Source organism: Dromiciops gliroides, chromosome 2, assembly GCF_019393635.1.
Source record: "Dromiciops gliroides isolate mDroGli1 chromosome 2, mDroGli1.pri, whole genome shotgun sequence".
NCBI classification, from domain to species: Eukaryota; Metazoa; Chordata; class Mammalia; order Microbiotheria; family Microbiotheriidae; genus Dromiciops; species Dromiciops gliroides.
Window position 1 is genome coordinate 48,598,314 of NC_057862.1, and position 24,612 is coordinate 48,622,925.

Consider the following 24,612-nt stretch of genomic DNA (forward strand, 5'->3'; position numbering starts at 1 on the left):
CGTGTAAGTGTGTCTGTCTCCCGGGGCTCAGTGCCCTGTCCAGTCACAGAGCTGGAGGGGACCCATGAGGCTCTACTCCCACCTCTCCCCCGCCCTGCCTTCATTTTACAGGCTAAGCAGCTTGCCCCAAGTCACAGAGACCCAGGTTATGCCGGTAGCCAGACTCTCTGTGCTACAAAGTGCTGCCTTTCTGTCCATGTCTACATTAGGTGAAAGCTTCCAGGACAGCCGCTGGCACCAAGGGTGTCACTGCAGTCCTGTAACTTCCTAATCCAAAAACCATGGCACCTTCCACATCTTAGTCATTTCTTAGCCAACAGTATACTGGAAAGAGAGCGGGGTCTTGCTCTTTTCAGGCGCCTTCTGGCTCAGATATCTGGGCTATTTGTGGCTGTCCTGTGCAGACTTGCTTTGGCCCCAGGGGGCAGAACTAAATGGGGGGGGGGTGCGCGACTTCAGCTTGAACTTAAGGAGAAGCTTCCTTGTGGTGAGAGCTGCCCACTGTGGGAGGCGATGGAATCTCAAAGAAGGGATTCTTCTCCATGTAGGAGCTGGACTAGATCAGGGCTTCCTAAAACTTTTTCCACTCACAACCCTTTTGTCTGAGAAGTTTTTACACAACCCTGGGTGTGTAGGCATATAATATCAGATATACAACTCAAACACTTACTACCAGATTTTTTGGGACCCTTACATTCAATTATGTGACCCCATGTGGAGTCCTGCCTGGTCTTCTCTGGCAGATGACATTCCAGCAGATAAAGGCTCCTCATGTTACATGCTATACTTGACTGGAGGCTCTTGAGAATGGATCAGGCCTTTAAGAAATAGGGCATCTTTACCAGATACTCCCCAAACTTTGCCTAACTAACCACTTTTCTCAAACCCCATTAAATGTGCGACAAGGCTTGCTTTCTCACTCCTGTCTGTGTCCAGTAGGCTTGAGAAATAATGGTCAATGGTCAAGGTCAGGTGGGGTTCTTCACTTGGCCAGAGCTAATCTCTGGAGCTACAGTCAGCAGTCAGGGATTCCATGAAATCCTTTCCAGGCATGCTTACAGCAGTACACCACACACACCAACCCCCAGGCTGGGTCAAGTCAGCTTTATTTTAGTGCTGGTTTTTTTGTCATTCCCTACTCCCATCTCAACAGCTGCACTAGTAATAGTCTCCTCATCAACTGTGCTAAAGGGTCAACAACACAGCCAAGGCCAGGTGGCCAAACAGCCTTCATTCAACTGCTAGAGGGAGAGGAAGAAAGGCCTCGGAGGGGCTAGCTTTTCTTTTTAATAGTCAAATTCTCTCGGGGTAAAAGAAGAAAAATAAAGGGCTACTTTCCTTTCAACATAAATTGTGGCAGGTGACAAGACTGAGGAGGAATAAGGAAAGGACTGTATTCCTCAACCTGCCAAGGATGGAGTAAAAAATGCTAAGAAAACAAGGTTGTCCCCCCTGCCCAGGACGCCCCACTGGTCCTGCGGATGTCCGCCTCAACTTTCTGACTGAGCACCAATAGTGGGCCAGATCCCCCCTCCCTTTTCTCAGCAGGAAGAGCAGACAGGAGATGCTTCCCCATCCCCCTCAAACCCCACCTCCTCCTCCCCAGGGGAGCTCAGTTCACTGTCTAGGCCCTTCCAAGGGCTGCCCATCCTCAGATGTAAACACCATCCTAGAAAGATGTTCCGCATCTGTAAAAGAAGCCTAAGCCTTTGTTTCTCGTGCATGGAATGGCTAGAGCATTTTCTGGGAGGGGCAGCTGACTCCAGGGGGGGCTGCACCAACCTTGAGGCTTCTGCGAAGGCCCCTTCTCCACACCAGACGGGGACAGGCCACGTGGAAGTTGGGCTTGCTATTCCACAAAATTAGGAGCGCGGGCAGGGGGAGGAACTCTGGAACCCTGAGCAGGATACCCTTACCAGGAAGGGAAGGGAGAGACCAGGCTGACGGCTCACAGTCCTGTCTCCATTAGTGCTGTCTGCCAGGGAGAGGGCCTCCCTCCCTATCAGAATATTGTTACGATGTGGGTGTTACAGGAAAGAGAAAAACTCCACAATCTACACTAAGGACCCTCCTCTGCCCACAGTATGGCCTCGGGACTTACAAGAACCAGAGGGGCCCTGCCTACCCTGAATACCGAAAAATGGAGCTTGGACCAAAATGACACTTGAATCTGTCTGGCTCTGTGAAATCTTCCCCTCCAAAGGCACCAAATATCAAGCTCTTTGGGACTTTCCCCCCAGCTGCTGGGACAGGGTAGGAGGGGGCTGCAAGAGCTCATAGACTGGCATTCGAAGAGGTTAAGAGGGACCGGGCACCTCCCCAATCAGCAGCTTCAGGAGGAAGTGCAAAAGCCCGGAGCCATCTGGCTAGAATACTCCCTGGAGTCCTTGGGAGGCCCTGCAAGGCAAGAGGCCACTCGAGCAGCCTTCCTCTGGCCAGACCAATGCTTCTTTTTCTTTTTTGACACCTCTGAGACAAGGGGCAGCCCAAAAGGACCAGAGAGACCAAGGGTGCCATCTCCCGCCAAACGATGCCGGACCACCAGAGGCTGCCCCAGATACCAGGGGAGAGGCCACTCGACAAAGGTAAAAGCTGGAGTAGCTCACATGTGGCCCCCAAGTCTCCCCCGGTTGCTCGGGCTCCTTCCCTTCTCTTGGATAAAACAGCTGCTGCATTCAGCCCAAGAGAGGCCGTGGGAAGGTAAGGGCTGAAGAGCAGGCAGCCTGGCCAATGTAGGGAAGAAAAGCTCAAATACTGGGATTAGCCTCCACTGTCCTCAGCCCCTCTGGACACCCCTCCCTGCATTGGAAGCCAAATGGGAGCCTCGAGAGAGGCTCAGCACCAAGTTTCCCACAGAAGAACTCCCAATACTGAACAAGAACTCCACCCCTTCTTTGCATATGCACTAAGAGCTTGGGGGGGGGGGGAGGACGGGGACCTGGCCTCACCCATACACCATGGGGACATTGCAGCCAACATGGCTGGTGGGGAAGGACCAGCTCACTCCAGCCTTTGGTCCCAATGGGAACAATGGGGGGCAGGAGCGGGGATTGTTGGCAAGGGAGATGGGCACCATGGCTCTACAGTGATATGTCCCAAAGCTACCCGTGCTGAAAACGTCCAAGGATTAATCCAAGGGGTCAAACATCAGCCAATAGGACACACAATACCCCCTTTCCCCAAGAGCTGGCTTGGGAGGGAGAAGGTAAAAGGTTGGGCTGACCCCTTGGGAAAAAAGCGTCTACTGGGTATGCGGGTCGGGTCAAGGGCAAAATGAAAAATGAACACCAAGAGAACAACAAACCCCCCAAAGTGGTGTTCAGTTGTGGCTCTGGCAGAGCAGACAGATTAAGAGCTGGCCAGGCTCCTGCTGGACACCAGCTTTCTGCATGGGCCACGTGGCTCAGGACTGAGGAAAGGCAGGAAAGAAAACTCAACTCCAGCTACCATCATAAACATCGAAGCAACAGGAAAAGGAAACTAGCCCCCCATAAGGACAACTGCACCCCAGCACATCTGACATGATTAAAAGGAAGGGCTGCTTATTTAAAAAAAAAAGTCTGCTGGGGTCAGGGAGGGAGAGCCAGAGGAGGAGGAGGAAAGCAGAGAGTTGTTAGGGATACCCTGCTCCCCTCGGGTCTGGTGGCTAGGAACCTCAAACCTGGTCTAACAGCTGCCTGTGTCTGTAAACAAAAACCCTCCACTGAGAAAGTGGCCGAGCGGCCAGATAGGGCAGGCCCCACCCAGGGGCCCAAGGGGCAGCCTTCAAAGGGCAGTTACTCTTCAGTTTGAAATGCGGTGCTTCTTGCAGAAGAAACAAACCTTAAAGGAAACAAACAAAGCAAACACAACCACACTGTCCACGGAGCTTCACATCCTTAAGGCCTTCTCTTCAGGAAAGTGGCAGCATCTGGCTCCAGAGCCTTGGGCCGTCCACGGCCTCCCTGTGGGCCCGTGGCCTCTACGTTGAGTGCAGTGGGATGACAAATTTGCAGCCAAAGGGTGAGCGGTAGTTGATGCCCACCTCCTGGAACACCTGCTGAGGGATGCCAATGTCGCACAGGTAAACGCGTCCCGCCCGCTCACCGAGGGGCAAGGGCAGGCCCAGGGCCAGCGACCACTTGGCATCGATGCCCAGCTCGGCCTCAAACATCGGCGGGTCTATGCTGAGGACGGGTGCCCGGTTCTGATTGGCCCAGTCCACAGCTGCTTTGTACCAGGGCTGGTCTCGGAGGAAGGCATTCTCGTGACAATCCAGGCAATTGATCACCAGGTCCACAGGGCTGGAGGGGAGATCTGCAAGTGAAAACAGGCAAGTTTGACTGGCCATGAAGGCCGCCTTGTGGCAGGGCCCTGGCCTCACCTTCCCTCAGTTTCTGTAAACAATTATTCATAGGTTGGCCCACTTGCTCTCCCAAGCCAGAGGTTGTCCCAGTGCTTATCATCCCTCTTTCTATAGCTGCATTCGTATCCAGAAAAAGCCACAGCCCAGAACTCTGCTTCTGGAAGGTGACATTCAGGGGAACCCAGCTATCCAGGTGAGGCCACGAAGGCAGCATGAGACACAGGACTGTGCTTAGAGCAGCCAGGGACCTTGGGCAAGGCATTTAATCACTTGGTGCTGCAATTTCCTCCTCTGTATAATAAAGAGGTTGTAAGAGTGAGTGATCTCTAAGGTCTTTTCCAGCTACAAATCCTCAATGGGATTGATACGACATAATGGGATGTGAGCAAGCTTTCCAAGTGGAACTAAATGGGTTAGACCCAAACACGTCTCCCTAAGGCCGACTTCAATTTCTTGTTGTAAAAGCTCTGCTCGCAGTCTCAACTTCAAGATCTTTACAAAAGCGCAGACATTCCAATCCATTCTGGGGACCACGATACAGGCCTAAAGTGGGGCTTGGTCCCCCTTTAGCAGAATGGCCTCCAAGTCACCATTCTGAACACAAAGGGAGCCTGGCTTCGCCCCCTAACACTGCTGCAAGACTGAGTCTCTCCCCAGCACTGCTCAGACAGGAAGACCAAGAGAGGCAGCTTGTCTAAGGTTACATTGTTACCACCACCAGCACCCTTATCTTGTTTGAACGTTTCTATAGGGCTTCAAAGTTTCCAAAGTTCTTGCCAGGGATCATTTCGTTTTGTTCTAACAGCCTTGGCAGTAGGTGCTATTGTCCTCTCCATGTTATAGATGAGGAAGCTGAAGTGGACAGGGATGAAGTGACTTGCCCAGGGTCACACAGCTGGTCGTGTCTGAGGCCAGAGTGGAACCTCGGTTTTCCTGTCTCTGCTAGGTGCCAGGACTCCTAATGCTATCCTCAACCCACTATCTAATAGCCACCCAAACCAGACTGATGAAGCCTTACAGGTTCACAAGGCATTTCCCCCACAACCATCTTGTGAAGCAGGTGGCGTAAGGGTCATTATTCCCTTTTATGAGAAAACAGGCTCAGAAAGGCTCAGTGGCTTCTCCAAAACTACAGTTAACAAATGCTGGTGCCAGAATTTAAACACAGGTCCTAGAATCTAGAACTGGAAGGAACCTTAGAAATCCTCTAAACGGGGGCTTCTTTTCTTTTTTCTCTTTCTTTTTTTTTTTTTTTGGTGAGGCAATTGGGGTTAAGTGACTTGCCCAGGGTCACACAGCTAGTAAGTGTCAAGCGTCTGAGTCCGGATTTGAACTCAGGTCCTCCTGACTCCAGGGCCGGTGCTCTGTGCCACCTAGCTGCCCCTAAATGGGGGCCTTTTTTTCCCCCCCAGGAATTATAATTTTATTTTCAGGGTGAAGAAAAAGGCTTGCAAGCAAGGAGGAGTCATAGACATGTGTACTGGGGCCCTGCAGTGTGGGGAGAGCTCAATATTTATACTAGTGGCTGTCCAGTGAGCTGTAGCCCTGACAATGAGGGAACAACAAGCATGTGACAAGTTTGTTTCACTGAAGGACTTTCCAGGTTGGTCTGGTAATTGTCTTGGATCGGAGAACACTTTTTGAATTCTATAACTAGCCCAGAGGGTGATCATAGAGGATTTTTGTCCTGCCAAGCTCAGTTTTCTTGTTGGGCCTTAGCTCTGGAAAGCAGAGGATCTAAGTTTCATTTTGTCAACAACCAGCCGTGCCTGGTGGGCTGAAGCTCCTCTAACACTGAAATCACCCAGAACTACAAGCTTGTCCTCTTTTAGGGCATTGGTGATAAGGGTCTCCAGGTCTCCATAAACTTTTTCTTGGAGCTCATCAGAATTTGTCATGGTGGGAACACAGGCACGGATGATGGTGGCCTGATGGGGTTTTGGTTTGTTTTGAAATTAATAAAGTATTTTCTTTTTTTTCCCATTACATGTACAGATAGTTCTCAACTTTTGTTTATACAAGCTTTCCAATTTCAGATTCTTCTCCCTCCCCCAGACAGCAGGTAATCTGATATAGGAGATATAGATATACACACACACACACACACACACACACACACACACAATAACATTCATCCTATTTCTGCATTAGTCATGTTATAAGAGAAAAATCAGAGCAATGATGAAAAACCTCAAAATAGAAAAAACAACAGCACCAGAAACAAAGGAAATAGTATGGTTCATTCAGCATCCATACACCACAGTTCTTTTTTTTTTTCCTGGATTTGGAGATCCTCTTCCATCATGAGTTCCCTGGAACTCTTCTGTACCATTGCATTGGTGAGAAGAATCTAGTCCATCACAGTAGATCAACACTCAATGTTGATGATACTGTGTACAATGTTATTCTGGTTCTGCTCATCTCACTCATCATCAGCCCACGCAAGACCCTCCAGGTTTCTCTGAACTCCTCCTGCTCATTGTTTCTTACAACAGTATTCCATTGTATTCATATACCACAACTTGTGTAGCCATTCCCCAATTGATGGGCTAAAGGGGGGGGGGCTTCTTAATTATTTTTGCGTAGGGGATCCTGTTGGCAGTGTCTGACGAAGCCTATGAACCCTTGCTTATAAATGCATTAAACAAAATATGTAGGATCACAAAAGAAATCAGTTCTATTGAAATACAGTAACCAAAATGGTTTTGAAAGTTCACGGACCCCAGGTTCAGAACCTCTGATCTAGACCAACCCCCTCAGCTTACAGATGAAACTGAGGATCAGAGACAAGCATGTAGAAAGGGTTCCAGGTTACTCAGGGTGAGTAACCAAGTAGTCACTCACACCCGGGTCCCCCAACCCCAAGCTCCCCACTCTCTCCCCTGCTGCTGCTGCCTCCCATGAAGCTCCCAGAGCAGCCTGGGAGGCGGGTGCACATTCTCTGTTCTACTGTCCTAGGCCCTGGGTCTCACCGAGATACTGCCCACCATCAGGGACTTGCTGGCCTCAGGATGAAGGCCAGCTTCCGCTGGCACAGCCCTCACGCCAGGCCTAGCTGAGGCTACTGTGCCTGCCTTCCCACCTGGGCTGGATTCTGTGCTCCTTTGGATACCCTGGGTCCTGCCCGGCAGGCTCATAAAACAGTTGCTGTTGCTGATGAAGGCCCTTGTTTCGCTGTGCACCTTAAGGTAGTGGCTTCCACCTTGTGGGCCTCAGCATCCTCCTGTGTAAAAGGAAGGGACAGGAGGCTCCTTCCACCAGTAACACACTGTACGATCTGGCCAGCTTACGAATGATGCTGCTTTCTAAGGACCATCATTTCCACTGGCTGCCACCAGATGGCAGAAGCAGATTGCAAAAGTCAGGTCTGAGGAGCCCAATCAGGCCTGCCCAGCGAAGGCTCCTGGAAAGCTGTCCTGTGCTCAAGGTCACGTCACATACACCGTGAACAAAGGGCAGAGCCAGCACTTGGGCCCAGGCCTCTAGCCTCTCAATCTGCAGCAGCACCACCCAACAGGGGACGGGGAAGGGAATGGGAACCCTGCCCACCTCAGTGCTGCCCAGCCCTGGGCTCCAATACGCTCACTCACCTTTGAGGCTGGACACCTGCTGGCCCTGAGTCTTGCTGAAGAGGGACAGTTCATTGGTGATAGATTCCAACATCTTGACAAAGTTGGGCAGGAAGAGGATGACGTGGACATCATGGTTGGCAAGGTGTCGCCCGCAGCTTATGCCCTGAGCTCCCTTCACATGGGGACCACAAAGGAGGGCGACTGTAGGCCTTTGGTGGACATTCTTGGGATTCAATCTGCAAAGAAGAGATGGGGGAGGACGTAAGCTCTGGAAGAAGGAACCGTCTTCCGCCTGCATCTCATTGGCAGGCTGTTCCTCCACACTATCTGCAGAAAACACACCTGGACAAGAGGCCTGGCATTTCTGTCTGCCTCCTGCCTGGATGCCATCCCGGCGCAGCCCCCTCGGCGGCTCCCATGTCTGAAGCCTCTGCCTTGCTTCCTATTGCCTGGCCCCCCGTACTTCTCTAGCCTTCCCCCTCCTCAGCTGGGTCAGGCACTGTCCTTGCCCACGCCACATTCAGTGCCAACCTGGTCCTTGCCCTTCCAGCCCTTCAGATCCAGCTGAAGCCCTGGCTTCTTCAGGAAGTCATCCTTCCCTATCTCGGCCGCTCTCTCTCTTCTGACTCTCCATCATGTGCAGTCCCCGTCCTGCCTTTCATGCGGATTTTCTCACATCAGTAAAACGTTTAACATGGAGCCATTTCTACCCCCTGTGTACAGACTGAGGAGCAGCACAGACACTGAGGCCCAGGGCAAGGCCTCTTCCACAAGAAGAGCTTTCTTTCGGCCTTTAAGATCACCGAATGTTCACTGAGCTACAGCATCAGTCTTGGAGCTAGAAGGAAGCTGCCCGAGCCCCCTCAGAGTCAGCGCTGCCACTCACGCTGCCTGCTAGCTCCACACCCAAGGCTTTTCCTCCTGCCACCTTCTGCTTCCCATGACTAGAGCGGGCTCTATTTCCTGCCTCTTCAGCAGACTCAGTGCAGTGCTTCTCGGGAGGCTCAGGGGTGAGGACAATAAAGCTAGAGACCAAAGCAGACACTGGTTCCAGAGAGAGATGGGCAAGTATGGAAGGAAGACAGACTGGGTGGACAGAGAATGAGGGACAAAGAAGGAGCAGGGTCCAGAGATGGGGAGAGAGGCAGAGTGTGAGTCTCTAGGATGTTCTAGATAAAGAGTTCTATGTGGGTTCTAGGAAGCTCAAATCCTCTTCAGGAATGTTCTCCAGGTGGGCCTGGGAGGGGGACTTCCTGAAGTTTCTTTGACGATCCTACTGCCCTTTCTGGGAGCTCGCTGTAGAATATCCCTGCGATGGCCTGATGTGTCTGAAGCAGCACATTTAGACAGAGGAATTGCTGGGGACAGCTGTGCAGACGGGCAACGTCACAGAGAGCGGAGAGTCTCTTGTTCTCTAGGCCTCAGAATGAGGGGCTGGCTGTAATCTCTAAGGTCCCTTACTTGCCCTTCTACCTTTCATGACCTAAACTACTGTATTCAAAGAGGCCTTTTGCCATCCAGGCTTTGTTCTTGACTTCTTTTTTTGTTTTTGATTTTTGGGGGTGGGTTTTTTTTTGCAGGGCAATTGGGGTTAAGTGACTTGCCCAGGGTCACACAGCTAGTAAGTGTCAAGTGTCTGAGGCCGGATTTGAACTCAGGTCCTCCTGAATCCAGGGCCAGTGCTCTATCCACTGCGCCACCTAGCCGCCCCTGTTCTCGACTTCATGAGGACATCGATGCTTCTTTTGATTAAATAAAGTCTCACTGGGCCACGGATAATGGTGGGAGGATCTCAAGGAGGCTTCAAGGTATATGTAGAGCTTAGATTCTGTTTCTCAGTGAGATGGTATACCTGGGCGAGGCCTAGGCTTTTGAAGTGGCTCAGCAGATGCCTCTTAGACCCTCTGAGGGGAATAGAATTGTTTCTGTGTTAAGACTCTGAGCTTAGGGGCTTTCTCTGAAGACGTTGGCCTCCTTTCCCCCCAAAGTCAGCGATGTCATTCATCAATACTGAGGAAGGGTATGTTGATTGTGACAGGAAAAGGAAGAAAAGCAGCTCACAGCTCAATGCATTTTATTCCCCTCGGACTTAGCTTGCACTTAGAACAGGGAGGGTAGAGCTACCCAAGCCTGGTGGGCCTCATGCTGGGGAATCTTGGGAAAAGTGCACAAACAGAATTTCAGAATATCTTAGAGGGCAGCCTTGGGGCCATACATTTTGGTCATGAAAGGACAGAGACAAGGACTGATAACTGGGCGATGGAGAGGCAAGGTGAGAGTGGGTAGGAAGAAGGGCCTTGGCCTTATGGTAAATGAAAAGCTATTCTCATCACGGGACATAAGGAGCAACCAAACTAACTCCCTGGCTGCAGAGTGGGCAGCTATTTATTCTAATTCTGCACAGCATGAGTGTCTCTTCTGTGCGAGGCACTATATGGTGATTAAACATTTCAGATGCTGATCTCCAAACCTCAACCCCAACCCTTACCCCAGCCCCCAGGCTCAACACGGACCGACTCACCTGTTAGGTCCTCCTAACAGGGTCAGTGCCATTTGGCTGGCACATACTCCAGTCATCTCCAGCCTCCGTTCCAGTGTCAGACCATGCTTCTCTGCTACCGATAACAGCTTCTTGTGCAGCTCGTAGGAGACACTCGGGACAACCAGCCCAGAGTCTGTGACTCAGAAAGGAAGTGGAGAGGAGGGAGAAAGAAATGAGTAAGGGCAAAGGGTCCAAAATGAGCCTCGAATATCCAGGTACAATCTTCTCATCTTCTGAGCCTTGGAATAAGTGACGTTCTGATATTTTCTGAAAGCTCAAGAAGCTGAAGCAGAATGGACTTTCAGCTTTGGTTGCTAAATGAATAATTGAGAACAACAACTTAGTTCCAAATACAGACCAGTACAGATGAGATAGAAATACACACACACACACACACACACACACACAAACACACAAACAGTGGTGTCTTCTGAAAAATGATACCAAAGTGCTAAAGAAACATAAGCACATGAAAGGTCCTCCCTTTAACACTGACTCGAACTCATCATGGACCTTTTCTTTTCTTTTTTGTTTGTTGTTTTTTTTGCGGGGCAATGAGGGTTAAGTGACTTGCTCAGGGTCACACAGCTAGTAAGTGTCAAGTGTCTGAGGCCACATTTGAACTCAGGTCCTCCTGAACCCAGGGCCGGTGCTTTATCCACCGGGCCACCTAGCTGCCCCCATGGACCTTTTCTTTGTTTCAACATTTGTGTTCTTGTCATCTCATTCACTTCTGTAGTACCTTAACAACAAGTGTGACTAGGCAGATTTGAGACAAGCCTGACTTAGAAAAGAAGTTCCCTCTATTTATGTTTTTGGGGTTTTTTTAGTTTGTTTTTTGGTTGGGCAGTGAGGGTTAAGTGACTTGCCCAAGGTCACACGGCTAGTGTTAAGTGCCTGAGGCCGGATTTGAACTCAGGTCCTCCTGACTCCAGGGCTGGTGCTCTATCCACTGCACCACCTAGTTGCCCAGTTCCCTCTATTTAGACCAAAACAGTACGATGAGGAATAACAGTCCACATTTACACAGTGACTGATGGTTTTACAAGTGACCTTGTAGTAGTAGTACAAGTACAATCACCCTCACTTTACAGATGACAAGTGGAGCCACAGGGAGGTGACGAGCTTTGTCCCCAGTTATAGAGTAAGCGGCTGAAGTCAAACTCAAGTTTTCTGATTCAAAGCCTAGTACTTTTTCCACAATGCACAAACCAAAGATAAAGAATATGAGGTCATCTAGCCATACAGATCTAAAACTATATTATAAAGTGGCAACTATCAAAACTATTTGGTGGTGGATCAGTGGAATAGGTTATGCATACAAAACAGAAGTAAATGAACATAACACTCTCCTGTTTGATAAATCCCAAGACTCCAACTTCTGGGATAAGAATTCACTATTTGACAAAAACCGCTTGGGAAAACTGGAAAACAGTTTGGCAGAAACTAGGCAAAGATTAACATCATCTCACATCATATACAAAAATAACGTCAAAATGGGTACATGATTTAGACATAAAGGGTGATACCAGAGGCAAATTAGGAGAGAAAGGAATAGTTTACCTGTCAGATCTATGGAGAGGGGAATTTATGATCAAACAAGAGATGGAGAACATTATGAAATTCAAAAAACAGGATCATTTTGATTATATTAAATTAAAAAAGGTTTTGCACAAACAAAACCAATGAAACCAAGATTAAAAGGAAAGCAGAAAGCTGGAAACAATTTTTACAGCCATTATTTCTGATAATGGCCTCATTTCTCAAATATATAGAGAACTGAATCAAATTTATAATACAAGTCATTCCCCAATTGAGAAATGGTCAAAGGATATGAACAGGCAATTTTTAGATGAAGAAAATAAAGATGAAAAAAATAAGAAAAAGAAGAAAATAAAGCTATCTACAGTTGTATAAAAAAATGTTCTCAATCACTACTGAGTAGAGAAATGCAAATTAAAACTACTCTGAGGTACTCACACCTATCAAATTGGCTAATATAACAACAAAAAAAAGGGAAAATGATAAATGTTGAAGATGTGGGAAAAGTGGAACACTAACACATTGTTGGTGGAGTTGTAAATTGATCCAACCATTCTGGAAAGTAATTTGGAACAATGCCCCAGAAGCTATAAAAACTGTGCATACCCTTTGACCCACTACTAGCTCTATATTCCAAAGAAATCAAAAAAGGGGAAAGGACCCACATGTACAAAAATATTTATAGCTGCTCTTTTTAGAAATTGAGGGGATGCCCATCAATTGGGGAATGGCCGAACAAGTTAATGTAATGATGAGCAGGAGATTTCAGAAAAACCTGGACTTACATGAACTGATGCTGAGTAAAGTGAGCAGAACCAAGAGAACACTGTACACAGTAATAACAACATTGTGTGACAATCAACTATGATAGACTTAACTCTTTTCAATAATACAATGATCCAAGACAGCTCCAAAAGAGTTGTCTCTCCACATTCAGAGAAAAAGTACTATGGGGTCTGAATGCAGATTGAAGAATACTATTTTCATTTTTGTTGGGTTTTTTTGGTTTAGTCTTTTTTGTGGTTCTTCCCTTTTGTTCTGATTCTTCTTCCATAACATGACTAAAGTGGAAATATGTTTAACATGACTAATGTAGAACTATATCAGATTGCTTGCTGACTTCAGGAGGAGGGAGGGAAGGGAAGGAGGGAAAAAGATTTGAAACTAAAAAATCTTACAAAAATGAATGTTGAAGGGACAGCTAGGTGGCGCAGCAGATAGAACACCAGCCCTGGAGTCAGGAGGACCTGAGTTCAAATCTGAACTCAAGACACTTAACACTTACTAGCTGTGTATTTCCTCACACCCCCCCAAAAAGTTGAAAACGATCTTTATGTGCAATTGGAAAAAAATAAAATATTATTAAAAAGGAAAAAAACATAATATAAGACCATGAAGAATTCAAGATTTCAGTGAATGTGGGGGTCCACGTCATACTCAAATTCATTGCTGAGGTGTCTATCCTAACAATTTCTAGGGTAAAGCTGACAGGGCACATGTTTGACCACAAGAAGTTGAGTGAGACTTTTCCACTGAGAAATTAAGATAAGTCTATCTTGACAATGTTATTTTTCTGAAAGGTTCAAACACTGGTCCTTCCTCACCCTTTTCTAGGCCTCATTCCTCACAAGGCCTCTCCTAAACTGTCAAAAGATCCTTATAGGGCAGCTAGATGGCGCAGCGGATAGAGCACTGGCCCTGGAGTCAGGAGTACCTGAGTTCAAATCTGAACTCAAGACACTTAACACTTACTAGCTGTGTGACCTTGGGCAAAGCACTTAACCCCAATTGCCCCCCCCCCCAAAAAACAGATCCTTATAGAAACAGAAGTAGATGCTCCAACATCTTCTGACCCTTTGCCCCTTAATCGAAATGCCAGATCATTTGTTCATCTTTCTCTCACTCTTCTGTGTCCTGGTCCATAGTTTTTCATTTCCTAATAAGAAACTGAGCTAGGCTTTATGTTTTCAAGCAATTTTTCATCCCTGCTTTTCTGAGGTGAATGTTAGATTCAGAAGTAATTTAACAGCTATTAAAAATATTGAATATATTTTCTCTAGTAGAAATGGAAATAAATGTGCAGAGAGCAGCAGAATGGCATTCCTGTTAATCTCAAAGCAAAACATTAATTTCAATCATTTATTCAACAAACATTATTTACCTACAATGAGAAATACAGTTACATTCCAGGAAGATAAAAAGATAAACAATACATGATACAGAAGGATGGGGGGGCAGTGTTTACCCTACATACACAAATACAGAGTGGGCCATAAGTCAGGAAGGGGGTTTCAACATTTAATAACTCCTTTATTTTTTGTTTTTAATTTATAATACCATAGCATCACATACAGTATATACAGGAAATGAATTTACATCACATAGGACAAAATAAATCTCATAAATGGTGAAAGATAATAAAATAATAATTTCCCAAAAGTTATTAAAACATTGTGACTTTTGGCCCATCCTGTACATAGGTTAGAATATAGTAGATCTTTAAAACTATAAAATGATGAAACTAGATGAAGATTAAAAAAATTTCCAGCTATGGGAATTAGAAAGATCTCATGAAGGAGATGCCACTTGAATTGGCCTTTAAAGAATGAGATGCACTTCTGGACACGGCCAACTGGGGAATTTGTTTTGCTATATGTATAATGCATATTTGCTACAAATATTTTCTTTCTTTCATTGGGGAGGAGGGTTGGTGAGGAGGGAAAAAAGTATACTAGAAAAAAAATTTACTTTACAAAAATAACTGAAAAAAATCTCTCAAGTCTCACCTTCTCTAGGTCTTTCCCAGTCTGTCCCACCTCCACTGCTAGCGCCTTTCATCTCAGATTATCTTTCATTTATTCTATTATCTTATAGGTACATAGACATTTGCATGTTGTCTTCCCCACTGCAATGAGTTTCTTGAGGGCAGAATTAAGTCAGGTTCTGTAAGTAACTTTAATTGCTTGGTCATCTGAAGTCCTCCATAACCCACTAGAGGCCAATACCACTTTTAAAATATCAGAGCTAGAGGGCAGCTAGGTGGTGCAGTGGATAGAGCACCGGCCCTGGACTCAGGAGGACCTGAGTTCAAATTTGACCTCAGACACTTGACACTTACTAGCTGTGTGACCCTGGGCAAGTCACTTAACCCCAATTGCCTCACCCCCCCCCCAAAAAAAATCAGAGCTGACTGGTGGTTGGCAGAGCAACAGCCAAAGAGCCATTACAATATGGACTAATAAAACAAGAGAGACTTCTTCACTGTGACTTCATGGTTGCATGATTTCATTGGTATGACATTCACTTGTAAATGAAACTAGAAAGACAACAAACATGAAACAGAACAGATCAGCTAGTGTTTCTATGGGGATCTATTCTCAACAGTGACAATGGAACCTCCCTATTTGGGTGTCACTTATTTATCAGTAACATTAGCACTTATGATGAAGTTGGCAAAAGTAGCTGGACATAAACAGATACAGGAGAAATCCAAGCTCAAAGTAACAATTTTTAAAATTAAATTTTTTTTTTACATCATTCTCATTTTTAGATATACTTTAGCCTCCAGCCTCCATATTGAACCTCCCCTCATAACAAGGGGAAACAATCAGTATGGTGAATATGGCTAATAACATGCAATATTCTGTCCTTATAGTCCCTGACTTCTCTTAAGAGAGAGAGGTATTTCATTCTCTCTTCTCTAGGACCTTTATTGGTTGTTAATTTATTCTGTTTTAGTCACTGTATATGAATATTTGCTGTTCTTCTGATTCTATTTATCTCACAATGTTGGTTCCTAGAAATCTCCCCATGCTTCTCTGAATTCCTTGTATTCATTGATTCTTATGAGAAAATAATATTCTATTACATTTCTTGACCACAGTGGTGTTCAATCATTCCCCAAACAATCAACATTCATTTAATTTCCAATTCTTTGCTATTAACTGCATTTAATAGAACTTTGTTTCTGCCTTTGATCTCCTTAGAGAAGACACATGTGAGAAATGACAAAGGAGGTAGATTTCAGAGAAAGCTAGGAAGACTTGTGGTAACTGATGTAGAATGAAGCAAGCAGAACTAGGGGACCAATTTATATAGCAAGAACAACACTGTAAGGAAAGACAACTCTGAAATAAAAATAGCAAGGATTTATACAGCATTTTAAGGTTAGTAAAGAACTTTATATGGTTAACTCAACTGATATTCAGACCCTGGGAAGTAGATGCTATTATTATCCCCATTTTACAGGAAACTGAGGTAGAAAGCAGTTAAGTGACTTGCCCAGGGTCACATAGCTAGAAAATCCTAAGGCAGAATTCAAACTCAGGTCTTCTTTGACTACAAGTTCTATTGACCACAACACCTTGCTGCTCTAAATCTTGAAAAATTCTGATCAGTGCAACTACTGATCCCCCAATTGCGGAGGGCTGATGATGAATCTACCTCCTGACAGAAAAGTAATGGATTTGAGGTGCAGAACAAGACATTTTTTGTGCATGGCAAATGTAAGGATGTGTTTTGCCTGCCTGTTTATTTGTTACAAAGACTGTTTTTCTTTTATTCAGTGGATAAGGATATTTGGGGAGAAGTGGGAACCTAGTTATAGTGTTGCCAAAACAGGGGGTAAGAAAATAAAGGAAAAGAAGGTCATGAAATTATATATATTTGTTTGGGTTTTTTTTTGGGGGGGTGAGGCAATTGGGGTTAAGTGACTTGCCCAGGGTCACACAGCTAGTACGTGTTAAGTGTCTGAGGCCAGATTTGAACTCATGTACTCCTGAATCCAGGCCGGTGCCTGGACGAAATATATGAAATACATATTTTTTAAAATTCACTGAAGTTCAGGGGGCAGCTAGGTGGCGCAGTGGATAGAGCACTGGCCCTGGAGTAAGGAGTACCTGAATTCAAATCTGGCCTCAGACACTTAACACATACCAGCTGTGTGACCCTGGGCAAGTCACTTAACCCCAACTGCCTCACTAAAAAAAAAAAAAATTTTTTTTCACTGAAGTTCAGAAGGAATCAGACAAGCAGAACAGCTTTGGAAATAACATGTTGAATTTATTACACTTTTTAAAAAAAGCAAGCTGTATGCAGTAGGAGATTCAGAATTTCACATATATCTTCTTTTCTGTTCTACTCTGTACATGGAAATGTTTGGGTTTGGGGGGTTTAAGTTAGAAACCTGGAATAGTATAAGACATCATCAAAGACATATGTGATTGGAGAAGAAGCTGACCTAGTCATATGATAGTGCATGTGAGAGAGAACACACACAGATATTGACTAAAAACCAGAGGAATGCCTTCACTGCATTGGGTAGCTCCTCCATGGAAGGTTTGCACATACGACACAAGAGATGAGGGATAAAAAGGCAGTGGAAGGGTGACCCTTCCTCCTCTTAGAAATATCTGGGAACTAACTTGGACACGGTGCTCTTTCTGGGGTGTTCCTGGTCAGAGGGAACCAGTTCCTCAGTAGCCAGTTCCTAGCCCCATAACATTTACTGGACAGCCATGGCATTCCAAGTGATGGGGAAAATCTTCCATTTCAGCCGGCCTTGGAACAAAAAAAGACAACTCTGAGCAGACCTAGACTTTCATTTTCACCTTTAATACCACCCCCTCATGCCCCAGCTTCTCTGCTGAAGCTGCCACTAGTGGTCCAGCAGGTGTAGCCCAACCTTGCATGCTAACAGCTGATTAAAATCACCTTTTTATAGCAGGCCCTATAGATGCACACATGTAACACATTATCAGGACTAATTAGTAACTGTTGAAAGCTATGTGAAAAAGCTGAATGAATGCTCCCAGTCACAAGGCGACCTCTAAACCTGTCAGACAAGTCACGCACCTGCTGGTCTCTTCCTGGGAAGTCACGCAAGGTTCAGCTTTCCCTCTGCTCTGTTCATTTCTTCCCTCATTTATCTGATAGAAGAATGAGAAGTCGGTGGGAGTGTGGGGTCTCAGGCAGGGCAGTCCAGAGTTCCATAGCTCTGGGATTTGCATTCTTCCCACAAGAATCCTTGCCCCTTCTGGTGGCCAAAGCTTAAATTCTTTTCACTCCCAAAGACCTTCAAGAGGAAAAATGCAAGGCTAACCCTGAGATTTGCTGTCAAGTGTACTTGGCTGTGTACCCTTCCTCTGACCCAGTGAATAAGACGGCACTGCCTTCACTGGATCCGACATCGACAAGTGGCATGCCTTGTCACCAACTCATTCATCTGTGTTGACTAAAAAGGCCACTGCTACCAACCGAGAGGTGGGATGTGTGTGTGTGTGTTTGGGGGGGGGGGGTTGCACTAACACACAGGGCATGTTTTCATAGCCTAGAGAAAGATAAGGCAAACACACCTCCACAGTATCGTAGCCTGCCAACTACAGGCCCATACCGACCTTACCCTAATTGCTCTCTGACAGGAATGTACAAGCACCCAAAATGCTTCTCTTCCAATCCCACACGCAAGGTCCAACCAGTCAGACTGGCTTATCCCAATCAGGCCAAGGGAGTGAGATCCACTCCAACAGTGTCAGGAATCAAGGGCCTAGTAGGTACAACTTCCCAACCAACAATAAGGCCACCAAAACAAAAAAGGGCTTAAGACTAATAACCAAGTCTAATTATGTTTGGGTTGGAGTTCTGGTGGATCTTCATTTCACTGTTTGGAAATCAAAGTGTGTCCCATGGCTTTTGTTAATATCAACACACATTTTACAGCCACCTGAGAAACAAAGGCAATGTAATTCTAGCCATTTCATGGCTGGCGCAGTATTCCTAACACAAACATTTCCTAAATGCACTCCATTCCAAATAGTTTTCTAAGCAGTTTTACTTTCACAGAGCATTCCCGATGGATTCACGACACACCACCTTCCAGCTCTGCCACTACATGTGCCCAAACATCATGTCCTACCCCATCTCCCCACCATGTACAATCCTGCGCTCGTTTCTCCTCTATCCCCGAACAAGCCGGCCCCTTCTCACATCCTTCTATCATAGCTGTGTTCACACTCTGCAGCTGGTTCTCATGCTGCTACTGCCTTGACCATTCCACCCCACCTGGTATCATTCAGCAAGCTGCCCACTGGGAAATACCAGCTTAAATTCACAACCATCTGGATATGCATGAGAGGCAGTGTAGACCACTATCCACAACACAGTACAACAGAAGGTGGGCCAGTCCTAGGTTGCATCTGAGGGTATTGAATTCCAAAATATAACAGAAGGACATGATTGGAACGCTGAGGGTCCTGTAAACAAATTGTATCAAGGCCCTAGAGCTTTCTATTCTGCAATGGGATTCAGAGACTGTGTACCAACAATCAACCTAGCTGAAACTGGAGCTCCCTGAGGGACAAACACGAGGCAGCACGTGCCAGGCAAGTCCAACCACCACCTTGACCACCATGTCCCTCAGATGCTAATGGGGATGGCCCAGGACCCTGAGCTGTCATGCTGAGAAGCAGCCTGTATGGAGATGTAGCCTGACAGCAGGCACAGCTCCTGAAGAGCTTTCTGGAAAGGAAAGTTCTTGCCACCAAATTCCTCAGCACTGTCAAGTAATTCAACATTAGGAACAAATATGATCTTCTCAGTGGAATTAAAATCTACCTTGCTACTACATGTGTCTTAAGGGTCACCAGACCTCATCTGCTGAAAACCTTCCAGATTCCATTAGAGTGTGAGCTCCTGGGGAACACAGATGGTTTTATTTTTCTATTTGCATCCCCACTATTTTATGTTCACTTTGGACTCTACACATAATAAATAATTAATACATGTTTTACTCATTTGTTCACTCATTCAACAGTGGAATTAACATAGATGCAGTACCAAAAGCAAGTGTAACTACGCCACTGAAGTCTGAGCCTCTGTTTTACATTTATACTAACCCTCTGTCAAATTCAGAGATCTCACTCCTCTCCACTAAAGTTCCACTTAGGTTATTATTATTATTTTGCGGGGCAATGAGGGTTAAGTGACTTGCCCAGGGTCACACAGCTAGTGTCAAGTGTCTGAGGCCGGATTTGAACTCAGGCCCTCCTGAATCCAGGGCTGATGCTCTATACAGTGTACCACCCAGCTGCCTCTAAAGTTCCACTTAGACTAGTCAACAAGGAAAAGGTACATCGTATTCTGGCCCAAACTCATTTCTGCTGTTGTATAAAATCATCTTTTTGGGTTCGGGCTAGGTCCTTACAGCTGGGACAATCCAAGTATATATGATAAGTGTTCACATTTGGGTTTTTGCGGCTGTTCAATCATTCTCTGTCACATCTGATGCTTCATGACTCCATTTGGGGTTTTCTTGGCAAAGATATTGGGAGTTGTTTGCCATTTCCTTCTCCGGAGGAGGAAACCAAGGCAAATAGGGTTAAGTGACTTATCCAGGGTCACACAGCCAGTAAGTGTCTGAGGTTGGTTTTGAACTAAGGAAGGTGAATCTTCCTGACTCAAGTCCCAGTACTCTAACCACTGTGCAACCTAGCTGCCCCCGACATGTGTTATGTGCTATAAGTGGGGAAAAAAAAATAAGTATAAGACCTGGTCTATAGACTCAAGGAGTTTACAAATCTAATTAGAAAGAAATAATCAGAAAATAATGACCATACTGGTATCAACTGATCAACAAGTATTAACAAGGTAACTACTACGTGCCAAGAACTGTGCTAGGAGTTGGGGATCCAAGCATAAAGAATGAAACACTGCGGCCATTTGATGAAACCTTCCATGCACAGGGCTTACCTCCTGAAGGCCATGCTAACAGAATGACGCTGTGCCCATCTCTACCAAGCTGGAAAGATGTCAAGTGTGGGGCCAGTGAGGGACCACCCACCTGCTTCCTGAGGACCAGAGGCTGGCTCCAGGATGGTGAAGATTTCTTCATGCTGCAGCCACTCTTTTTTTTTTTTAAATAAAAGTATTTTATTATTTTCCAGTTCCATGTAGAGATAGTTTTCAACATTTGTTTTTATAAGATTTCTAGTTTCACATTTTTCTCCCTCCCTCCCTAAGACAGCAAATAATCTGATATAGGTTACATATGTACAATCACATATATGTAGTAAATGTTTAATGAATACTTGTTGATTGGTTCCTCTCTGTCCTACCTGTTTCTAGCGAAACCCAGCTTTTAAAGTCTGACTCAAATCCCATCTCCCTGATGTCCTTGTCCTAAGACACTGCATGGCACTCTGATTGTACCACTCTAATTCATGTCTATTACAATATTTGCATTTGCTTGTTCTCCACCCCCCCCCCCCATGACTATAAACTCCATAAAGGCAGGGATCACATCTTTTCTAAACATTACACCTCACCCAGTGCAGAACTCTGCTCACAATAGATGCTTAATCAATATTTGTTCAGCTCTTGCAGTGAGTGGGTGGTCTTGTTCTGCACAAGGACCTTCTGGCTTGATTTAGTAAAATCTTTCTGTTTAATCTTGCTTTTTGTGGTGATGTTGATACCCTGAAATGCACAGAAAGGCTGGGAACAGTATCAGCATTTACTAAACATTTATTACCAACACAAACACAGAAAGGATTTGGACTTGGCACAGATCAAGACAATACAAAGCAATCAGTCAGTCCTTTCTGTTACAGTTGAAACTTAGCCCGATCTATAATTCCTTTTAGAATTTCCCAATTTGCAGGGCCTCCTGGAATAGTGTACAGAGAACTGGAGATGGAGTCAGGAGACCTGGGTTTGAGTCATCATTTCAATTTTGGGGACCTCAGTTTCCTAATGTGTAAAATGAGGCGCTTGGACTGGGAGAACATTAGGGTCTTTGAAGTCCTTTCTAGCCCTGTGGTTCTGCTTAGCACTTTGTTTTCTATGTCTGAAACTAGTCTACTCAGACAGACTATAAACTCCACAAAGGCAAGAACCTTGTCTTCCCCTTTCTTTGGATCTACCACAATCTGGGATTCAGGGCTGGGTACATTGCTGAGATCAGTAGATTTTTTTTTTTTTTTAAGTAGGAAAGGTCCCAAAAGATGATCAGTCTAACCTTTTATTTTGCAGATGGAAAAACTGAGGCTCAGCTATGTCTTTGCTTTTCCTCTTAAGCTTGTCCTCTAGTAGAGAGATTTGGAGTTCCTTCAATGTCCTGCCCATCTTGTTTTGAACCTACTTATCAATGTTTCTCCTAAAACATGACTCCTAGGATGGGACACAGCACCAGATGGGGTCTACAGGTCATAGTCCCAAAAAAAAAACCCCTCTCGTTTTGGAGACCTAGTCTCTGGCCCAGACATACCCTCTCCTCCTGCCCTTCTGGAGCCCCCAATATCTGAAATCTTTGCCTGAAAAGGGGCAGTTAGGTTTCTCAGTTGATAGAATGCTGAATGCTGGCTTTGGAGTAGGGAGGACTTGAGTTCAAATCTGACCCCAGACACTTACTAGCTAAGTGACCCTAAAAAATTCAATTATCCCTGTTTGCCTCAGTTTCCTCATCTCTAAAATGATATGGAGAAGGAAATGGCAAATCACTCCAGTATTTTTTGCCAAGAAAACCTCAAATGAGGTCACAGAGAGTCGGAAACAACTAAGTGATTAAATAACAAAAAATGCCCCCAAACTTCTAGGCTGTAACAAAATATCTACTTTTCTAACTAATCTCCTACTTGTGATACCAGAGATGGGAAATCAGTGAGACCCATCTGACCCCACCTTCCCTGAAGAGATTCCAGGCATGTCATGAAGATGGATCCAGGAGTCCCATCCCCTGAACTGGCAAGAGTTTGGCATTTCTATGAGCCTCTCACAAGACCCTCCCAGAATCCCTCACCCTTCAGTGACCTAGAGGAATTTTTGTGTGATGAAAAAAACAATGGGTTTGGAGTCCAAAGACTTGTGATGGAATCCTGGGTCTGTCACTTATTTGTGTGACCTTAGGCAAGTCATTTAGGCAGGCTACTCTGGGCTTCAGGTGGCTCAGGATAGAGTGCCAGGCCTGGAGTCAGGAATACATGGTACCTTAGACACATCCTAGCCATGTGACCTTGGGGAAGTCGCTTAATTCTACCTCAGTTTCCTCATCTGTAAAATGAGCTGGAAAAGGTCCAAATAAAAGGTCTTATTATTTTCAGCAGTGACTGGTTAATAAACATTTATCCATTAAGGCATCCTATCACTTGTAGGGATATAAAGAGAAAAACTAAACAGTCCCTGCCCTCAGAGGGCAGGTTTCTTCTGAAAAAGCCTCATTAAATCCTAGCCACAGCCCTGAGTACCAGGTCAGAACCTTACTCTTCCTTGCTCTGATGGAAATCTTATGAAATCAGTGGTCTAAGATTCCTTCTGGGTGGCCTTGCTGGATGGCAAATACAATACAACAGGTGGGATTGATTCTCAGTAGGGGCTCAATGTAGATTTTTCAGACTGTGTCCCGAGACACCTCTGTGTCCTCCAACAGCCCTGTGGAGGCTCCATGAATAAAAGCTGGGGTCACAAAGGCAAGTCAAATGTACCTCAAATGGACAGGGAAGGATGACACAGAGGAAAACAGATCAGGGTACAAATTGAGACATTCTTTAGGCAAAGGAAATGTTTTGTTTTGCTTGTTTTGTTTGTTTAGCCTGGTATGTGTGTGTCATGTCTCTGTGTACCATGTCTCCATGTACTGTGTCTCTGTGTGCCATCTTCTGTGTCTCCATGTACCATGTCTCCATGTGTCATGTCTTCATGTACCGTGTTCCATGTCTCTGTGTACCGTGTCTCTGTGTGCCATCTTCTGTGTCTCCATGTACCATGTCTCCATGTGTCATGTCTTCATGTACCGTGTTCCATGTCTCCATGTGCTGTGTCTCTGTGTACCATGTACCATGTCTCCGTGTGATTCACCAGTAGAACACTCTTTATTAGGATGCCTGTACCATATAAATGCTTGATTAAGTCCCAATGGCACTGGAGGAGAATGACCTGGACACTTACAGCAAGGCCCCGGCTCCTGGAGCCCAGCCTGCTTGGGAAGGATCCTCTTCCATAGCCATTCATAGCCTCCATAGCCATCCTCTGTCTTATGGTACCATGTCTCTGTGTGGTGTGTACTGTGTCTCTGTGTGCCATGTCTCCGTGTACTGTGTTCCATGTCTCCACGTGCTGTGTCTCCATGTACTGCGTTCCATGTCTCCATGTGCTGTGTCTCTGTGTACTGTTTCCATGTGCCATGTCTCTGTGTACCATGTCTCTGTGTGCCGTGTCTCCATACCATGTTCCATGTCTCCATGTGCTGTGTCTCCGTGTACTATGTTCTGTGTCTTCATGTGCTGTCTCCACGTGCCATGTACTGTGTCTCTGTGTACCATGTGATTCACCAGGATGCTACAACGTCTGTGGGCAGGAAGGGAAGTGTAGGTGCTCTAAAAACAGAAGACTTCAATGATTCTCCCCTAGTGTTATAATGGAGGAGAATGACCTGGACACTTTTGGCAAGGCCCCAGCTCCTGGAGCCCAGCCCTGCTTGGGAAGCATCCGTAGCCTCCATAGCCATCCTCTGTCTTTTGCAGTTTCTGTTTCAGCCCCTCAGGAACATCTGTTTTGGCCGCCAGAAGGATGTTTCCTCCACCCCGTCATGTACATATTGTTCTCCACAGTCACTTCGTGAG

General features: G+C 45.7%; 1 protein-coding gene across 2 annotated transcripts in view; it reads right to left on the reverse strand.

Annotated features, from left to right (window-relative positions):
- Positions 1–624: 624 nt before the first annotated feature.
- The window catches only part of EDC3 (enhancer of mRNA decapping 3), a 78,118-nt gene continuing 54,130 nt past the window's right edge, over positions 625–24,612 (reverse strand). Inside the window, exons 5-7 of one of the 2 annotated variants that reach the window (XM_043981594.1) lie at positions 10,439–10,598; positions 7,936–8,153; positions 625–4,296 (exon numbers count right to left, since the gene is read on the reverse strand). In XM_043981594.1, coding sequence (XP_043837529.1) covers positions 3,962–4,296; positions 7,936–8,153; positions 10,439–10,598 — 713 coding nt within the window. In that variant the 3' untranslated portion in view covers positions 625–3,961. The remainder of the gene's footprint in view (positions 4,297–7,935; positions 8,154–10,438; positions 10,599–24,612) is intronic. The other variant, XM_043981595.1, reaches the window with a different exon arrangement.